General features: G+C 40.5%; 1 protein-coding gene across 1 annotated transcript in view; it reads right to left on the bottom strand.

Moving 5' to 3' along the window:
* The window catches only part of gsg1l (gsg1-like), a 34,214-nt gene that overhangs the window by 10,969 nt on the left and 2,003 nt on the right, over positions 1-21,242 (bottom strand). The window contains exon 2 of the mRNA XM_078269671.1: positions 8,628-8,675. Coding sequence (XP_078125797.1) covers positions 8,628-8,675 — 48 coding nt within the window. The remainder of the gene's footprint in view (positions 1-8,627; positions 8,676-21,242) is intronic.

The following is a 21,242-nucleotide window of genomic DNA, read 5'->3' as shown; positions in this document are numbered from 1 at the left end:
ATCGTATCTCCCAAATCAGCGATCCTAAATCGGTGCTCGAGTGCGATGTTTGAACTGTTCAAAGACAATGCATTCTCAGACACATCCAAGATATCTAGCAGGCTAAATAATTGGATATGTCAGGGAGTCCAAGAGCCAATGAGAGCGCAAGACAGGGGTTGAGGGAAAAGCTGGGGGAGGACCACGTACCAAAGTTGTCGTATGAACTTAGGTTATGAAACATCTGTAGAGCCTTCCAATCAGAAGACAACTATGTATACGAAAAGTCACTGTGACATCACAAGAACTTGGACAAATTGAATTTTGGAGCTGATGATAGCGATACATGAAAAGTCAGGGGATCATCAAAGCGCACAAAGACCATGAATCTCTGCATCTACTTGCATGGTAATCCCTTTAACAGTTACTGAGACAGTAGTAATCTCATATATATATATACACAGTCTCTCATGGGACTGTGAATGCAGTGTGGAAACAGATTTCCTAATGAAAGCAGACAGGCAGAAGGAGCAGCGATTGATCTGAAACAGGCAAAATCTCACACTTGGTTTTGAAGTTGTAGCAAGTTAAAGACTGAGGAGACAGTGGAGAAAACCACTGGAAAATGAAAAATAAAGCAGGAGAGAAGAGAGGCGTGAGAGTGTGAGGATGAGCAGAAACCTCTAGGGACAATCAGTAATAAGAGCAGCATGAACCACTTTACGATGTCAAGGTGCAAAATGAATGTGAAGGAGAAACTACAAACCTGCAGCTGAAACCTTCAGGACGACAAACACAGTGAGTAAATTTATGATCTTGTTTTCGTTTATGAACGTGTTCTGCCACTGGCGTGGCTCTACGGCTGGCAGTACTGGTCTGTCCAGACTGAAATATCTCAACAACAGACATTCAGGTTCCTCTGAGGATAAATTGTAATAACTTCGGTGATCCTCTGACTTTCCATCTAGCGCCATCCTCAGGTCATTTTAATGTGTCCAATACTTAAATGTATGACCAAATACCTGCAGAACTAATGACACTGATTTATTATAATAACATGTTTTACAACATTTTAATGCATCAACATCTACGGTGGCCGAGACGGTTGAACAGAAACGCAAACGCTACAACACAAATGCAAATGCCACAACACAAATACAAAATTTACAACACAAATACAAAAGTTACAACACAAATACAAAAGTTACAACACAAATATAAAAGCCATGACTGCAGTTTCATTTCACAACTGTTGCGGCACTAAATACAAGTCATATGATCACTCAACAATTAATGCTAAAGGTCTCTTCAGCAAAGCCATCTACCCGTCTCTTAGACCCCATCCCAACAAGGCTACTTAAAGAAGCTTTACCCGTGGTTAACACTTCATTACTAGATATGATCAATATGTCTTTATTAACAGGTTATGTACCACAGTCATTTAAAGTAGCTGTGATAAAACCTCTTCTGAAAAAACCCACCCTCAATCCTGAGGTCTTAGCCAACTATAGGTCTATATCTAACCTTCCCTTTCTCTCCAAGATCCTTGAAAAAGTCGCTAATCAGTTATGTGACTTTTTACATAGGAATAGTCCATTTGAAGACTTTCAGTCAGGATTTAGAAAGCATCACAGTACAGAGACGGCACTGGTGAAAATTACTAACGACCTAATTGCTGCTGACAAAGGACTTGTCTCCATACTTGTCTTATTAGATCTTAGTGCTGCATTCGACACTATTGACCATACCATCCTTTTACAGAGACTGGAACATTTAGTTGGCATTAAAGGAATCGCACTAAGCTGGTTTAAGTCCTATTTCTCTGATCGATCTCAATTTGTTAATATCAACGATAAATCCTCCAAGTACGCTAAAGTTAGCCATGGCGTTCCTCAAGGCTCAGTGCTTGGACCAATTCTTTTCTCCTTGTATATGCTTCCTCTAGGCAATATTATTAGGAAACACTCAATTAATGTCTACTGTTATGCGGATGACACCCAATTATACTTATCAATCAAGCCAGATGAAACCAGTCAGTTAGCTAAACTTCAAGTATGCATTAAAGATATCAAATCATGGATGACCTACAATTTCCTGATGTTAAACTCAAACAAAACTGAAGTTATTGTGCTGGGCCCTAAACACCTCCTAACATCATTATCCCAAGATAGAATTACTCTGGATGGCATTGCCATGGCCTCCAGCACTACTGTCAGAAATCTAGGAGTTATTTTTGATCAGGAAATATCCTTTAACGCCCACTTAAAACAAACCTCTAGAACATCCAGGATTGAATTTAAAATCCTTCTCCTGACCTACAGAGCTCTAAATGGTCAAGCACCATCATATCTAGAAGAGCTCATAGTACCTTATTGACCCACTAGAGCACTGCGCTCCCAGAATGCAGAGTTACTTGTGGTTCCTAGAGTCTCTAAAAGTAAAATGGAGCCAGAGCATTTAGCTATCAGGCTCCTCTCCTGTGGAACCAGCTCCCAGTCTGGGTTCGGGAGGTAGACATCGTCACCACATTTAAGAGTAAACTTAAAACTCTCCTCTTCGATAAAGCTTATAGTTAGGGAGTGAGGAGTTGCAGCGTTCACCTAGACCGGCGGGGGTGGGTGTGTAGCCACAGTCATGGCGCTCTCCCACCCTATCTCTGCTTCTCCCCATAGAAAGCTTACGTATACTTAGGGAGTAATGAGTCGCAGCGTCCTAGACCGGCGGGGGAAGGTGTGTAGCCACAATCACGAGGTACACAGCCTCCCTATCTCCCCTTCTCTGCAGCTCTTAGTTATGCGGTTATAGTTCTAGACTACCGGGGTACCTCCTTGGATACACTGAGGGAGCTTATTCCCCAGAGTCTCTATGTTCTTTTTCCGCCTCATCTTGGATCATGATGGCACCTACATCATGGTGGCAGCTGTCGCCGTGGTCCTGCCCTACACCCTGCTGTGCCCTATTACACCCTGCCACGCTCTGCAATGCCCAGCTTCGACTTGCTATGTCCGGCCAACACCCTGCCACGCCCTGCTGTGCTCTACGACACCATGAACTATTACAACTATTACTTCTAGTCATTATCTTTATTGTGACTATTATTGCCATTGTTCATCATACCCTCAACCGGCATCGTCAGACACCGCCTACCAAGAGCCTGGGTCTGTCCGAGGTTTCTTCCTAAAAGGGAGTTTTTCCTTGCCACTGTCGCACTTACGCATTCATGCATGCTCTTGGGAGAATCACTGGAATTGTTGGGTCCTTGTAAATTATAGAGTGTGGTCTAGACCTACTCTATCTGTAAAGTGTCCTGAGATAATTCCTGTTATGATTTGACACTATAAATACAATTGAATTGAATTAACAATTGGGAGTACCACACAAATTTGAGCATGATTTTTTCCTTTCTCCCTGAATTTTTTATCTTCTTCCCCAGGGCTGAACCTGGGCATTAAAACAGCAGAGTGAATGACATATTTTACTCCACTGACGTCTTAAAAATCTGATTTTTAATGAGGTATCGCTCTGATACACCAAACTCACTGTTTCTCATTAGCTGCAGCTTCAATTTCCAGCCAGTCGATGGAAACAAATACCAGAGGTATAAAAAGCCTTTAAGGGAAAGTCACAATGCAATAATATTGACCCCCCCCCCCCTCCCGTTTCTGCTGTTATTGAATATGTATCATCAGTAGAAGGAGCAGAGTGAGGCTTCATTAGAGAGTAAATAAAATGTGTTCTGAAGGGCTGATAACAGGAAGGAAGGAGCTCATTAGAGCGAGCCTCGTCTCAAATAATTACATCTTTAATGACTTTGTGTGTGTGTGTGTGTTCATAAGTTGGTCAGTGGTGCATGATGTCAACAGTGTGTGTCTGTTACACATTTTGGACTTTCAGAGTTTCTCAAAACGTCGAGAACACAGATTCTTTTCAGATTTAGACCCAGGGGGAACCTCATTGACAAGATTATTAATTCATTGATTAAGTCCCAGTTTTAGGATAAAAAAAATAATCAAAACAGTAATTTTAGTACACTTAAATAACTTCTAGTGAATTAAATTAGGGTTGAAACTAATGATTTGTCACTACTTATTATTATTTCCATTCATCTTGGAAGTAATCAATTCAAATAATGTAGGCTACTTTGAAAAATGTCAAAAAAGGAAAGTGTCCATTACAAGTTTTAATTGCTTAAATTTAACTACAGTTACTAAAACTCAAAGGGATTCAATGGAATAGGGAAAAGAAGCACACTTGATAAATGAGTTCAGTTCTTCAGACTTCAGATTCATTTTCTGTCTGCTGACTAATAGGCTCAATTTGTTAGCTCTACATTAAATAGTAATAATAGTGTCCGATACAAGCTGATTTCATGTTGTACTGGTTTTTATTGAATTATATTTAAAGAAGACTTTTCTGAGCTTCTTCCATTGTAGTATTTAGTTTTTCTGAACATAAGTGTAAAAAACATGGATACCAGAAGACACTAAACACTTATTTTGTTACGCTAATTTTAAAGTTTGTGAACATTTCTCTTTATAGACAGCTGTAGTTTGATAAAGACAAAAAAGACTAAACAAACTTGCTGCTATTTCTTCTTCTCGTTTGCCTCCACTACACAATGGATGGATGCGTCTTTTGTTTCATTTTGCATCACCTGATAATGATTTCCTCTTAATTTTAACTCTGAGACGCTCTGTTTTCCGTCCCTCTTGTTTGTTTGACTGCAGAAGTTTCAAAAACTTGAAATAAGATTCCATCAAAGTTTGGTGTATAATAAAGCCCAGAGACATGTGATTTGTTTCTGATGAGAATCTTCTAAACAAATTACTGCACTTTAATCAATAAAATCTTGCACATATGTTTCATGATTTTAAATTTGAGGCAGATCCAAATAGATTTTCTATGTGCACAAAGGTCATGTCTCAGTAATATGTTTGAAGAATTTTGGGGGGTGTGGTTTAAATTCTACAATTACACATGCTGGATTCTGATATCTTTGGCACTAAATATCTTCAAGCAGCACTAATCAATATATCTATCTAATTAAAATGGATGGAGTCTCTGTCTGTGTGTCTGCGCTTAGATTTTCTCGTCAACCGTTCATCCAATCGACTTCACACTTGGCCTGTGTATCACTGAGGAGCAAAGTGCAGTGTCGAGTGCGAGCTCTTGAGAACCAAGCAATTATTTATTAGTAGGTTATGTACACACTGTGGTGTATTGAAAGGAAAACCCCTATTATCTGTTACACCGCCGAACGGCATGCTGGGTACAGCTCGCTCTCCATCGCTCGCTACAGTACATTCGAGAACAGATGAAGAAAGAGAGACCGGAGATGTTGCATTGTAGAAAACTCAAACACATCAACCGTCAGCGATGTAACTTTCACTTTTGTTCCTGGAAATAGCCTGGTTCCAAATAGCTAGCTGTTAGCAAATGACTTACATACCGTATGGCGTATACCCAAGCATTGCTAGAAGATGCAACTATGTCATGGCAGGTGTATTGCTTAGGACCCGAGAAAGCGCAGTGTGGAGTGTAAAGTTGTTTATATGAGTGGTTCTCCAGATAGCTGCAAGCAGTAATACCGGAGGCCAAGCAATCGGCCCGTTCCCAACAGGGGCATGGCACTAGTATTCACAACGGATCAAATGACAATGTGCTGGGCGCCCGAATAGCTCAGTTGGTAGAGCGGGCGCTCATATATAGAGGTTCACTCCTTGACGCAGCAGGCCTGGGTTTGATTCCAACCTGCAGCTCTTTGCTGCATGTCATTCCCCCCTCATGTCTTCAGCTGTCCTGTCAAATAAAGGCCTAAAAATGCGTTTGTCCAAAATATAATCTTAAAAAAAAGAAGAAAAAAAATGACTATGTGCTATGTGAAGCATGATGCTCATAGTCATAAAGCCACAGAAAACCTTCACCTAATTCTGAATGTGTGTTTTCCAGTGTTTTCCCTGGCTTTGTGAAAGACCTAGGTGCGCGTATTTGGCGGGGTATTCGGTTTAAGCGACATTTCTCAACAAAATGTGTTTTTCAACTCTTTGTGGGATTTTGTGTCTTTTTGGTCATCCTTTAGGGGTAGTTTTGGGTCTCTGTGGTCATTTGGCGTCCCTTTGTGGTCGGTTTGTGTCCCTTTGTGGTAGTTTTGGTCTTTTTCTCACATTATTTTGGTCTGTTATTCTCACCATAAACGTTGGAAAAGCTAGAGCAGATGAAGAAAAAAAGTAACACTCAAAAGACAAAACTTGCTAAAGAAGTCCAACTATAATTATTAAATCTGAGAAAAGTCTTTTAGTTACATTCATTCGGCTTAGGTGCTGCCTAAAACGGCTCGGGTGCTGTACCCAAACCTTATAATGGCAGGGAAAACCCTGAAAGCTTTATAGACATGTTTAGCTCATTGATTGGGTTTTACGGCACAGTGTTTTGGCTCAGTCTCACTCGCTCAGATCAGCATGAATTCCAGCAATTTTCACACAAAAAAAAAACTCTGATAAACCCACTGTACACTAGCAAACAGTAAACAGCAGAGCAGACAGATACAGTGAGGGAACAACGAGACCAAAAACAGCTAGAAGAGAGAATATTCATCAGTGCATGGACACAAACTCAATGGGATTAGCATGTGCCTCTGTGTCTGCTGAAACTCTTTGCTCACTTTTTCAACCTTATAAGGTGATAATAGGTATGTTGTGTTTACAGTGTGTTGTGCTGCCTCCATCAACTCAGTTAATACAGGTTTAAACATTTTGTTTTTAGCAGCAACAAAAAAGTTGTCCACCAGAGTTATGTACTGTGTGAAGAGGGAGAACGGTTAAATGAATTAATAAAAAGGTTCCATTGGAATTTGGCGCTATCTTAAATACTAAGAAAATGACAGAGTTTGGTTGTGGCTAGCATAGATGCATTTCTTAGGTGGGTCTTGTTTTTCTGGACTTTGCACTCATGACCACAGTATTAATGAGTTGACTCTCAGAGTGTTTCCTTGTAATCAAATTGGATTTTCTTTTGGGGTTTTTTGTTTCAGTTTTCATTAAGAAGGAACTTGGATCTGACTGAGGAGCAGCTGTGTGTTATAAAACACAGCAGTGAGCATGTAGGGCTCAAAGGAAGGCTGATTAACATATTGTATCCTTGTGTGTGAGGAGCAAGGGCGCGGTGCTCGATACATCATATCATCCACCGCTGCTCCTCTTCCAGATGGCATTAACAGATGAAACCATCATTTCATTATTAACTACCTGCTCTGCATGAAACGGCGAATTACAGGCTACGCCCACCAAAATATTCCCTTTCTTTTGGACCCTCAAATATTCTTTTTATGAGCTGAAGGCTATAAACACCAAGTGCTGTTTGAAATAACCTGCTCCTATCTGCAGTTACACTGTAGGAGGAATCCGGAGGAGATGTTCTCTCATTATCCAGCTCTTGAGACAAAGAACTATATCTGTTTTGCATATAGGATCATCCTAAGAAACACATGAAGAGAAGATGTCATTAAGGCCAGAGCAAGACATTGATGACGATAAAAGTATGATAACTTAGCAACAAGGAAGAATGTGACACCTACAACAGACCTACTGATTTGTTATGGTGGGAAAAAAAAGTAAATTGCCTTCACAATTAAAAACAGGATATGATACGTTTCGACTGGGTCAGCACAGTCACTGGAGATGAAATCCATCCAGTCATTCAAGTTACATATATATCTGCAATGAAAGACTATGATCTACAGAAGACATGTTCCTCCGAGGTTAATATTGTTCAGGATATTGTTGATGGGAACCTACAATCATTTTCTTCTTTTTTGGGAAAAGGGCTTAAAATCTGCTTAAAACTTGGATGTGAACATAAGGCATCATCCTCATTTTTGTTGGGGTAGAGGTTGTATAACTTCCATGAATCAAAACTGACAACATGCCAGAAAAGACTGAGCTTGTTTTAATATCAATTAATACATGTCACTTTCCTTCTACTTCCTCCTCCGTCAGTATAATCACAATGAAGGCCTCAGGACACTTGAGATGAAGTGCTTCTAAAAAGAGCATCTGAAACCAGCTTTTGGATGATGGAATCTGAGGTTATATGGGAACGTTCGCTCGTCTCATTGGAGGGAGCAAAAAAGTAAACACAGGAAGAAGATCCTGAAAAAGGTCCTATGTGCCCAATTATCAGCCAGCTTCATCCCCACGTGCAAAGTGCACCAGGGCTACAGGAGCTCAAACATGCAGAGAATGCTTTAGAAATGGTAAATGGTAAATGGACTGCATTTACAAAGTGCCTTTCAACCTTATCGAACAAAGCGCATCGTACAGCCTGACACAAAACTACCCACTATGAAGCAAGATCCAGCTAATCTTGTTAGGATAAGATGACAATAACAGATTCATCAGAAAACTATGTGTCTTTTTTGAACTGTTAAGAGTATGAAGTAGCAGGTTAAAGGAAGCCAGTAGATAACGTATACAGTACGTACAAGCTTTGTGTCAATTATGTGGCTTTATGGGAATCCTGTGTCACAAAATCCAGAATCAAACAAAGAGAAAATGTGCTTATATTTTTTTCCCCTGGTTTTCCCTGGGCTTAACGAACAGGTGGGGAGCGGCAGGGAGTGGCGGCAACGCCTAATGACGGTCATTACTCACCTCTCTCCGACGCCGGGGCCAGATCAATGAAGCTCCGACACTTCTCACCTGAGAGAAGGGAGAGGGGGGAGAGAAGGGAGAGAGGGAAGGGAGGGGGAGATGAACGGGGAGAGGAAGAGAGGGATGTGAAGAGGAAAAGAGGTGAAGAGCGCAAGGTGAAATGGGTTGGGAATGAAGCAGAGAGGGAGGTGAGAAAAGGCAGTGAGGGGAGGAAGGAAGGTAGAGAGGACGAGGTGATTAATGAGGAGCAAAAAAAAATGAAAATGAATGCACAAGGTGGAGAGAAAAGGAGAAACTGAGCGTTAGTGTCAAACCGATAATCCAAGCTAATAATGCATCAGGCTGGGAAACAGTCACACAATGAGTTATTCCAGTATTATTAGTACTCCAGATCATATTCTGCTGGCAGGAAGGCGTTTGTGTCACCTTTACTGACATTATGTGACAACACTGTCTTCAGGCGTAATGCCAGAAGGATGATAGAATTTGTTTAGTTTTTTTACCAAGCAGTCATTTGGTCGGTCCACCACTTTGGTCCAGACTGAAATATCTCAACAACTATTGGATGTACCGCCATGAAAGTTGGCACAGACATTCATGTTCCCCAGAGGACAAATCCATCGGACTTTGGTGATCCTCTGACTTTCCCTTTAGCGCCACCATTAGGTTGTTTTTTGTAGTTTTGAATGAAATGTCTTAAGAACTAGTGAAAAGAAAATTTGGTTCATCATTCATGTTCCCCACAGGATGAATTGTAATAACTTTGGTGATCTTCTGACTTTTCATCTAGCGCCATCATGAGGTCGACATTTTAATGTGTCCAATACTTATGAATAACTTTGAGGTCAATGCCTAACAACCATCTACAACACACGTGCGTAGAGACAGATTGGGTTTTCAGTACAGATCCGCCAGCAACCATGACCAAATACCTGCAGAACTAATGACTTGTGCTTATTGGCAAATGTTAGCATGCTAAATATGTGTTTATATTTATCATACTTTATTCCATATCCACACTTTCAATAGTTGTACTTAATATTAATGTAGGGAGTGTTTTGCATAATGCAGTATCATCTTGGCTTTCATTCCGTTTTTTCTGGCACACTCCGACTGCAGAGAGTTGATCAGAGCTTGGTGGGACCCTGCAGGTCACAGATCAGCGGCTACAACCCGAGCCATAACTCAGCCTCGGCAGTGTCACAGGCAGCAAGCAGGCCCATTCATAACCAGACTGAACATCCGCACCCTCACACTCAGAGGTGTATAAAGTACTAGAGACCCATACTTGAGTAAAAGTACACGTGCTCTATCAAAAAAGTGACTTGAGTAGAAGTGCTCTTTAAGCACAACACTTAAGTAGACATACTAAAGTATTAAAAAAATGTGTACTTAAGTATTGCAAGTAGTTTATTTTAAAATGTACTACTCAAGTACTGAAAGTAAAAGTACAAGTATTGTGTTGTTTAGTTATTCAAGAAAGCAGTCAAAAGTTTGAATATCATATTGTTTATATTATGTCAAATGTTTAGCCAAGGCTGTAGCCAAAGGAATTAACAAATATTAATTATATTAAAAATAACAAATATTAACAAATACTGAAATAAAATGTACAATTATCACACTGTGCAAGTAAAATAAACATCCTCTCCAGCACAGTAACGATTAAAGCCCCCCAAAAAGTTATCACACACTGGATAGTAACATGTGTGATGAACAGGAAAGTTAGCAAGCTAGCAAAGTACAGCTAAACTAACAGCTTCACTTCACAGGGTCAAACGGTTAACATTCAGGACTCACACAAACAACTCAGGAATAGATTAATCTGCTGCAACAATAGCTAAATAGAAAGAGTACAAACTTACATCGTCTCTGACTTCTGAACGGGCAACCGTAATGAAAAGAAACACGACGCGATCTCGGGGATTTCTTACATAAATCGTAATTAGCGTACGTAACTAACGTACACACACTAACCTACACAGTCTCCGTAGCGTGAGGAATTCATAACAGTAACGAGTAACGATGCAGCACATAAAAAAATCTATCGGAGTAAAAGTATTAAACTCATCGAAAATATGTACTCAAGTAAAAGTGGAAGTAGGAGAAAAAAATAATACTCCAGTAGAGTACAGATACAGCCTTTTAGTACTTAAGTAGAGTAGTGAAGTAGTTCTACTTCGTTACTATACAGCTCCGCTCACACTGCCACACACACTCAACCCCGTACCTTCCCAAACAACAGATTAAGATACTCATTTCCCGGATACTGATAATGATTTAAGTTAGTGTCAAACCGATGACACTAACTAACTATTATGCTGAAACTTACAGTAAGTATATGGTGTCCAAATTCCAAACTACATACACATTAGGTTTTTTTTTTAAATAAAGTAAACTGACAAAATAAATATAGGCTACTGGTGACAGTGCAGTGCTTTTTTGGAGCGTATGCCTGTTCGGACGGGCCGATTGCTTGGTTCCCAGTATTTTTCAAACTATAAGCGCGGTTCAATCAGTTGCTGCTAGCCTGAAGCTCATCTAAAGCTTACGCGTGTGCCCTTTTTTCATCTAGTTATCACACATCCAGATAACGATGCCAGCCAGGCGGAGGCAGGAGGGAGCCTGGCCTGTATGTCTCACACGCACAGAGATCCCTTAATCAATATAATATCTCTGGATTAATATTAATGCTGCATTAATGTGTGTGTTGCGTTTTACTGCTGCAGATGTTTGGTCGTGACAATTTTCCCTCTGAAGACTCAAAAATGCTATTCAGTGATGAAGCCTGAAACTGCACAGGCAGTTAGGTACATGTGGAATGTAACTAAGTACATTTATTCAACTACTGTACTGAAGTACAAATTCAAGGAACTTGAATATACATATACTTGATTATTTCCATTTTCTGCTACTTTATACTTCCACTCCGCTACATCTCAGAGGTAAATATTTACTCCACTACATTGTCTGACAGCTTTAATTACTTTTTAGATTACAGTTTTTTGATTCCCTTCCTATCCAGTGAAAACCATGTATCTCCAGATGTGTTGATTTTGAACCTTTGTGATTAACTGAAGGATGAAGTGTTCCTTTTATACAATGAGAAAATTCTACTGATTCTTATTAAGCTAAACTCTTTAAAAGCTTCTTGAATCAGCTGAAAAATGCAAGCCTTTACACATACCTTTCTATGGTGCCCTACAATACTAAGCTATTAAAACAATAATTATAGACGTATTCATATATGTTTTAATGTTAATCATACATGTAGCACAGTGAATCCTTGAAGCGTATCTGTATCTGTGGATGGCTATCTCAACTACAGGCTAGTAAGCCTGTCATCAATAAATCACAAACAAAAAAATGATTACAAAATAAAAAATTAAAAAAAACTTGGTGGCCCCCCTGCAGTAACTCTGAGGACCCCCTAGGGGTCCCGGACCCCCTGTTGAAGATCTCTGTTATAGAATATGATGCATTGCTGTAGATTAAACTACCCAACAGTATATAAAGGAGTTAAAATTAGCACAACTTGGACCCAAAATGCACATTGGAGCGAACCCCTGTCTGCCAGGTGTAGACTGTTATCTGTACCATCATCCATGTAAACCACCTTTGACCATCTGCTTTGTCTTAAGCCTTTTGCATTTGAGTCCTCCTCTGTGGCAGTTTTAGACCGTTTCAAATGGAGGGTCCAGGCTGCGGCCACATGCAATTTTAGTGGTACCAAACATATTAATCACACGTGTTACAAACACCAACCCTCCATAGGTTTGGTTCTACAAAAGACTGACGATACACATAACAAAAAACACAAGAATACATCTTTTAGTGTATCCAACATGCATTTTATGTATCACTGCGCATGAATAATAACCCCTCGTTGAGGATAAAGGTGGGGTTAAAAATGTATGAAAATATTTGCCACAGTTAGGTGCGCCAGAGGGGGGGGTCAAAGCTTCATATTACAGGGGACCGCCACTGGTCCTCCTTGCATTTTCTTCAACTTTACCTAAATGATAATAACCTCAGCTAAAAGTTGGTCCATGACTCCCCTGTTATGAATGCAGCATGCCGTTTGACAAACACTGTCCAGAAACTCATCTGAAGTGTTATAATTCATCTCTTCCAAGGTTAAAACTCGTGGGACGTGAGTAGAGAGAGCAGAGGCAACCGATGAATGTGTTCCTGACTTGGTGAGCTGCAGTGAAAGTGTGCCACAGCCGAAAGGTGAGCAGCACAGCGTCTGATTAGGACATGAATCTAAAATGTAATTAAAGAGTGAGCGGGCTTGTCTGTGACCTGATGACGACACTAACTAACAGCACAATCAGTATTCCTACACCTTCCCACTGCACATGGGGGAAGAAAACGCTTCTCTAAAATGTATATTAACCAAATAAATCCCAGTTATCACGCTTCCAGTCCATCAGGTTGTAATGGAATACAATTTGAAGAGGCTTCAGGTGGTTTTTAAATTTTCTCTATCGTTTACATTCACAGTCTCAACACTCCGTTTCACACCACCCATTCATTATTCCCTCGCCCTGCAGCCAGCAGCTCCGCAGTCTGTTTAATCAGTGATCAGATGTCATTCGGGGCTAATTACAGCTGTAATGCGTATGAATGGTTTTCTGGAACAACGGTTAACACACCGTTACTTCTACAGTAGTGGCTATGGCTGCATTTTTCAGCGGGATCAGTTGCAGGCCACACAGAGAGAACCCACTATAATAAGGAGTCTGCTGCCTTTGATGTACCTTCATTGATCCACATACAAACAGTGATGGAAAGTAACTAAGTACATTCACTCAACTGCTGTACATGACTAAAGTATTTTCATTTTATGCTACCTCATACTTCTATTCCACTACAATTTAGAGGCAAATATTGTACTCTTTACTTTTACATTTAACAACTAGTTAGTTGAAGATTCTGATGAATAACACAAATAGAATCAACACATACATGATAAAGATAAGACTTGATTGATCCCAGAGGGTAAATTCACAAGCTTTACCCAGCAGTATATAGAGTAGCTCCACTTTAACCAGCTGCAACAATAAAGTCATGGACACATTAATGCATCAATAATTATAATCCAATAATATAATATTGTCGCAGAAACCTTGTATCTCCATAAATCATCAATTTAATAGTTTTTCATGAATCACCCTTCACGTATGTCTGTGGGTTTTACACATATTTAAACAGAGACAAGGAGATTAAGTCTGACTTCGTCTGAGGTAAATAGCTCAATAAAATCTTTTCAAATTAGCCATTTTTCATTTCCTATTAAAGGTTAAAACAACGGTTTTGGACATACAAGGTTTTCAGCCAACAGCGATGATATATATGATTCTGCTGAGTACTTTTACTTTTGCTGCTTTAAGTACATTTTGATGCTTTTGCACTTTTACTTAAGTTACATTTTGAATGCAGGACTTTTACTTGTAACAGATTAGGTCTACACTGTAGTCTTGCTACTCTTACAAAAGATCTGAGTACTTCTTCCACCACTGCATACAAAAAAAAAATAGGCTACACTTAACAATTACATTTTTTGCGTTATTGCATTTACAGATATGCCAATTAATCATTGCACTCCTGTAAGAGTGACATCTAAATCGATGCAGCAGAGCGAGAGATATTGTCTTCTTCCTTGTCAAAACCTGGTGCCTACATTATCCACAACGCAATTCAATGGCCGACAGTTCGGTCAGCGATTCAGGTGTGTTATGTGAGTAGTAGTCTTGCATTGCCAGACCACAGTGCTGTGGAGGAGGGTCTGGTTAGTCCACACAGCATTCTGTGATGGGAGAAAAACGTGCTCTGGTTTATTGGCATTTCTTTAAAACAATCAAAATCGTCTAAGGCGGCGCTAAGCGCCTGACGGAGCAACGGCGCCACTGCAAAATAGCCTCAGGAAGGAACTTGTTTTGGGGGAACATGTGTAAGTTCAAAAGTTGTTTTAGTCGTGCAAGAGAAAACTCAGATTCAGATAGTCTAGCTAGCTGTCTGGATTTACCCTGCAGAGATCTGAGGAGCAGTTAACCATAGGCTTCATAAATCCACCGGAGTTTAGAATGCCAACACAAAGAAAGCAGAAGGTAACGGACATCCGGCGGAAATTTCAGGCAGCACAAGAGCAATCCCCGAAGTGGAACGTCGAGGATATAAACTACACTGTTCAAGCCTGTCCACATTTAGATTGAACCCAGCGCAACCAGAGAACAGTGCATTAACATGAGCCAGGCTTGTGTTTGTCTGTTGGGCAAAATAGCCTGAACTCTGCTCCCTGCAGTGTGTTTTCCAGCCCAGTATCCGACTTTAAGAATTATGTCCATATTGAACATTGAACTCACTTTTTAAGCAGGTAGCTGGGTGTCATTTACCACTTCCATGTTTGTACGGTAAATATGAAGGTGAAGCCCATTAGCTTAGCTTAGCACAAAGACTGGAAACAGGGGGAAACTGCCAACCTGAGGCCTGTACTACGAATCAAGATCAACATGCCCTGGATGTATTTCAGTTACCCGGCTTTACCTAACCTAACTCCCGCGGTCCCGCATAAACTGTATCACGACGGTGGTTAACAACTAGTTCAGTCAACTCAGGGTTTCCTAAACCAGCGGCGCGCGTGTTCACATAAAAGAGGCGGTGTTTGCACAACATGACCAATCGCAAACATCTACCTAGCTGCATATTTTACATAAGAAGAGCAAACTATAATTCTACATAAATATGAATAACACAGACACGGTTTTACAGGCAAAACGCAATACAGTCGCTGCTTCTTAAAACAGGAAGGAAAGCTGGCAAAAAATAGCCAACGCTGTAAATGCGTAAATCACAACGCTTATCAATATCACTTCCCCATCAGTCAGACACAAGATCTGACCATAATTACACTTGTGCTTTCCATAAACTGTCATTACTTTAGCCTATTATTTTAGTTGCAACTCTGGCAGTGGTAAGCGATCGTGAGAGCAAATAAAAAATATAAAAACATGTGCGCATTGGCTACACACGGCTCAAGAAGTCGATAAAATAGCCTTTACGTAATTCCCTCTGCGGAAAATCTATATCTTTCATAAAGAATACTCATCAGGGAATGTTAACGGGGTTGTTGGTCTCTAAATGTTTTAACTTTTATGAGCGCACCTCTCTCTCTCACCGAGCTCCACCGGATCTTCTAAGAACGCTGGCGCCGTTATCAATCCAGTATTGATTGGTCAGTAGGCGGTGCTTTTACACCGGTTGATCTCTAATCTCCAACTTAACCTGCTCCCGACCAGGTTAGGCGTTCAGCATTAGTTACCACAGCGATATAACCTGGTAACAAGTGATCCACAAAACCCTGGGTTGAACCGGAAGTTGCCTCGTTAACGCCAAATCTTGCTTCGTAGTACAGGCCTCTGTCTCCAAAGGTAAATATACCCAGTTACCAGCAGCTCTAAAGCTCTCGGATTAACATGTTTGTCTAATTCACATAAAATCAAAGTGGAAAAACAAAACATTGTGGTTTTAAGGAGGGTTATGTGCCAGAAGACTTTTGCAGAAATATTCCAGCACATAACTTTAGGGTCTGTTAGAGCTGCTGTCAAGTCCGTTCAGGTTTGTTCATTTGTTTTTTAACAGACAAGTCCATCTCAAGTTTGGGTTGGCTAGTAATGATTTTCCTCAGAGTAAGGTATATTGTTAGAGACCTGTGAACTTCTCAACTTCTCAATTTCTACTCAAACCTATCTGCAATCACACCGTAAATGAAGAATAAAATCTGTCCAGTAGGTTAACAGCATGTGAACTGGAAAGCCACCTGTCCGCGGGTTGACCTCATTTTGCTGCTCTCGACCAAACACAGCCCAAGTATGGATGACTTTTCCCGTGAGGACTCAATCTTCATTGCATCCACTTAATACACTTTTAATTTAATTGCATTATTTTGTGAAACTTCATGAAGGAACCAATAAAACAGCAATTACTGCAGTAGCACAAACATGTGGCTGCTGAAAGGTGAATAGTGTAAATATGAAGAGTTTACAAAAAGCTCAGTTTGACATAAAAGTGACCTTTCTGCAGACTAAAGCCATCAGACTCTGTTCTCATTACTGCTGTTAAAACAGTATGGAGCTGAGCTGCTTACGGCTTTCTTCGCCCGTCGTGCCAGATTGTAGTGATGTAATGAAGTTAGTAAGCCTCACTGAAGTGATCATGACAGCGTGACTTTGTTGTTTAATTTAACCTGTAATTGCCCAGGTGGCCTGGTCAGCTCAGCACAGATGTGACAGCAGCTGGATCAAACAATCAAACCCCTACAGTCGATCGACACCTGATTACAGCAACAAAGGTTAAAAAGTTGAGTGAAGTCAGAGAATCTCAAGTTGTTTAATCATCCTTTTATTTATTATTTTAGCTGGGGGCTCAAGGGAAAAAAAAAGCCTAATAGTTAATAAATAATTATTTATATGAAATTCAAACAAAACACTAAATAGATTAACACAACTCTGACTACATTACCAATTTATGACACAGTTACACTAAGGATGTGTTTATTTTTTGCAAATGGCAATAAATCATTTTAATTCTTGTGGTGCTATTGGAATAAATAAAACTTCAAAAAATCTTTTTTATAAAACATCTCATGAAAAATCTTCACACTAAACTGAAAAAGGCTGTTGCTGCAATTGTGTTAATTTTACAGGGGGAAAAAACCCTGTACCAATAATGAAAAAACACTGTTATTATTAGATGAGGAGCCTACGATCAAAATGACGAAGTTAATGTTAAATGCAGGACACTTTTTTTCATGTTGTGGTCAATTTAGAGATTTTGGTCTATCTTTCTCTAGAGGAGGAAAAATGGCAGGTGCTCAAGCCCCTTTTGATGTCTATGTGTGCATGTGCCTGCTGACCAGCATGCAACAGGCGGTGATCACCGGTGATCGATTCTGCACAAACCTGGCTCATCTCTAACAAGCTTATCGTGTGTTGAAATGACTTATGCTAAATAAATTACATTTTCAGGGGCACTACACTTATATCATGAATAGTTGTTTCACTAGTAAAGGTGTTTCAGGAAGCCATGCCTGGTGAGGCAATAAAAATGTAAAATCATTTTTTTCTTTTTTAAATAGGTCACGTTTTGTGTTTTACAATACCTTCAAAATGGACCTTGCTAGAAAAGCAAACTAATAAATAATTGCTGTAATGTGTTTTTCAGGCTTGCAGAAAAGCTGCCTTTCATCAGGCATAAGCAGCAATAATTAATATATGATTAATATTTAACTGTTGAAATGTTTGGAGCACCAACAGCAGTGGAATATGTAGATGACTCATGCAACAAGTAAAACTTTAAAAGGTTGTTAAAAATACTGGCAGTGAAATCCTCATAAATATCTAGAGTACAATGAACTTATTAGATGCAGCTTCAGGAGAGTATCAGAATAAAACACAGGGGAGGAATCAAGGTTGAGGAAAAAATATCAGAAAAGGCAAGAGCAAGTTAGCCACAGAGGGAATCCAAACAGAAACCTTCAACACACTCAGCCCCGACAAAACGTAGCAAGCAACACATGTTTTAAAACTGAAACGGGGATGTGTTGAACACCCTGTTGTGTGCGCCAAGTGCTCTGCCTTTTAACCGTGCGTTCACGGACATCGGAAAAACATTTTTCCCAGTGAAAACGTCATCATTCACTTCATGTGAGAATCAGAGGTGGGAAACTCGGGCTAGATTTTGCTAACCGAGTTTCCCAGTTGGTGACGCGTTGTTGACAACTGACGTTTGATGTAGGCGTCTTTGGTTCACTGAAAATATTTCAGTGACAATAAACTGTTTATTGTGGACAAACGCCTCTGCCAGGGGGAGAGAGGGTGCGCTCATAAAAGTTAAAACATTTAGAGACCGACAACCCCGTTAACATTCACTGATGGGTATCTTTATGAAAGATTTAGATTTTTAAGCGGAGGGAATTACATATAGGTTATTTGTCGGCTTCTTCAGCCGTGTGTTGCCAATACGCACATCGGTTAGAATTATGTTTTGATATTTTTTTATTTTCTCTCATGATCGCTTACCACTGCCAGGGTTTCAACTGAAATAAAAGGCTAAAGCAACGACAGTTCATGGAAAGCAAAAGTGTAATTATGGTCAGATCTTGTGCCTGACTGATGGGGAAGTGACCAGTGTAGTCTAATGTATACTATTATAGTGGGTGTACTGTAGCCTACTGTATATTGGCCAGAATCTGCCTTTGTGGGAGGAAGGGTGCATATCATAGTGGGGGGGCCTGGGTGGAAAGTTTTAAGCATCAACGACTTCATTTCCTGCATTCCGATACACTTTAATGCACTAATTTACGGTAAAAAATACCTTTATTCAGCCTATAGATGTTAAGAAAAAAGCACAGATGACAATTCAAAATTTATCAAAAATATAATGGAAAGTAGCCTATGTTGTTACGTGTCATTGGGCATTTTTAAGTGGGTAGCCTATATTGAAATCCTGGAGCTTACTATCACGTAGACTACACCACTGGAAGTGATATTGATAGGATAAGCGTTGTGATTTACGTAAAACAGCGTCAGCTTTTTTTGCCAGCTTTCCTTCCTGCATTTTGCCTGTAAAACGTGTCTGTGTTCTTCATATTTATGTAGAATTATAGTTTGCTCTTCTTGTTTAAAATATGCTCTGGTAGATGTTTGCGATTGGTCGTGGTGCGCAAACACCGCCTCTTTTATGTGAACGCCCGCGCTGCTGGATTGGGAAACCCTGAGTTGACTGAACTAGTTGATAACCACCGTCGTGACACAGGTTATGCGGGACCGCGGTTGTTAGGGTTAGTGAAGCCGGATAACTGATATTCCCAGGTGGCATGAATGCAGCATTATTACCACCAGTTTCCAGACGTGTCTCTGCTGATTGGCTATCACCTGTGACACAGACAATAAACGAGGGACACACCCACCAAACGAGAGAAAACTTATCTCAAAGCCGCTGCACACCATTCCGAGGAAACATGTTGTTCAATCCGGAACCCGTAGCAACACGGTGCACACGGTTTTGAGATTGAACGTGCCCCGGATCTGCAGCACCAGCACACACTTCTCTAATCAGCCAAACAACACACACCTGTGTGAGCGGCACAAGTGAAAGTAGAACAGGGTTTGATCTTTTAGTCTATAAAAAGCAAATATAGTGCACATATGTACCCTGCAACCTCTGGTTCATTCTCACAGTTCAGTAAAATGTCAGCCAGGTGTTGTCTTCTTTCCCATAACACCTTGTGTCTGTCTCTGTGGGGCGCTTAGTGTTGAAATGAGTGTTTCTGCTCAACAGACAGGGATTGAACCAGACAATGATGAGCTGCCACAACACCCCCAACATGTCCCCTTCATACTGAGACTGGGAAACTAAATCAGAGTTAAAGAGATGAACCACGGGGATCATTACGGTGACCGAGACGGTTCAACACAAATACAAAAGCCACAACACAAAGACAAAAGCTTAAACACAAACACAAAAGCTACAACACAAAGACAAAAGCTTAAACACAAACACAAAAGCTACAACACAAAGACAAAAGCTACAACACAAAGACAAAAGCTACAACACAAAGACAAAAGCTACAACACAAATGCAAAAGCCACAACAGGTATTCTGGCTGAGGAGACCTGATCTCAGGTTCAAGTTGGACGGAGCTGTGATGATGATTGTGGCTGAACTCTTTTTGGCCTGTTACGTAAAGGCAGGAAAATGTGGTGCAGGTGGAATATGAGGCGGTAGGCATGACCACTGATAATGTAACAGCAGCTGGTGGTTAAACGGAAACATGTAAAATATATTTGTATTAGTCTGGTACTAGGTGACAGAGCCTTGGCACTAATGGAGCACACAGGCCAACTAATTGTAAGTCGCTTTGGACAAAAGCGTCTGGCAAATCAACGCATTCTCATGAACTGGTTCGTACGATGTTGTACAAAAATGTATGCACACCAATTCGTGCGATATCCTACAAGATCAGGCGGCCACCAGCAGATCACGGATACAGAGGTCGTGAGCTGTCGGTCCTATCAGCAGCAGACGGTAGTTGAGCTTAGCCGCCAATAGGTGACTGTGAGCCGCCAGATGACGGTGCTTTCCATGGCAGTTGAGTTTAGCTCACAAAAAGCGAGCGTCATGCGGCAACGACAGTTAAGTTTAGGCACAAAAACGACTAGTTAAGTTTAAGCAATAGATCGTGGTTAGGATTAAAACACTCCCGAGCAACAAACACACGTTTCCTGGGTGAAAGTCTTTTGCCGGGGAAGCGAACTCGGTGCACCGGCTTGAAAGCAATGTGTTCAGAGCATTCTTATACATTGTGGTGCATACAGAAAAAATATGTGGAATGCATCCGAATTACAGTGCATTACTTTTAGTAGCTAAATGTACGAATGGTTCATGAGAACAGCCTGGCCAAATGAATGTAACGTAACGAAGCTAAAAAGTTCAAGGCTACAACTATACTGTAGGTCATGTAGTCAAAATCAACAGGGTTCATCCTATCTATGCTTTAGTCCCGCTGCATGTTCTCACGCCTTAACGCATGCACCTGCGAGCTCTTTGTTG

Source organism: Sander vitreus, chromosome 15 (genome assembly GCF_031162955.1).
Source record: "Sander vitreus isolate 19-12246 chromosome 15, sanVit1, whole genome shotgun sequence".
NCBI lineage: Eukaryota > Metazoa > Chordata > Actinopteri > Perciformes > Percidae > Sander > Sander vitreus.
Note: the sequence above shows the minus strand (reverse complement) of the source record. Positions and strands in the feature narration are given on the sequence as shown.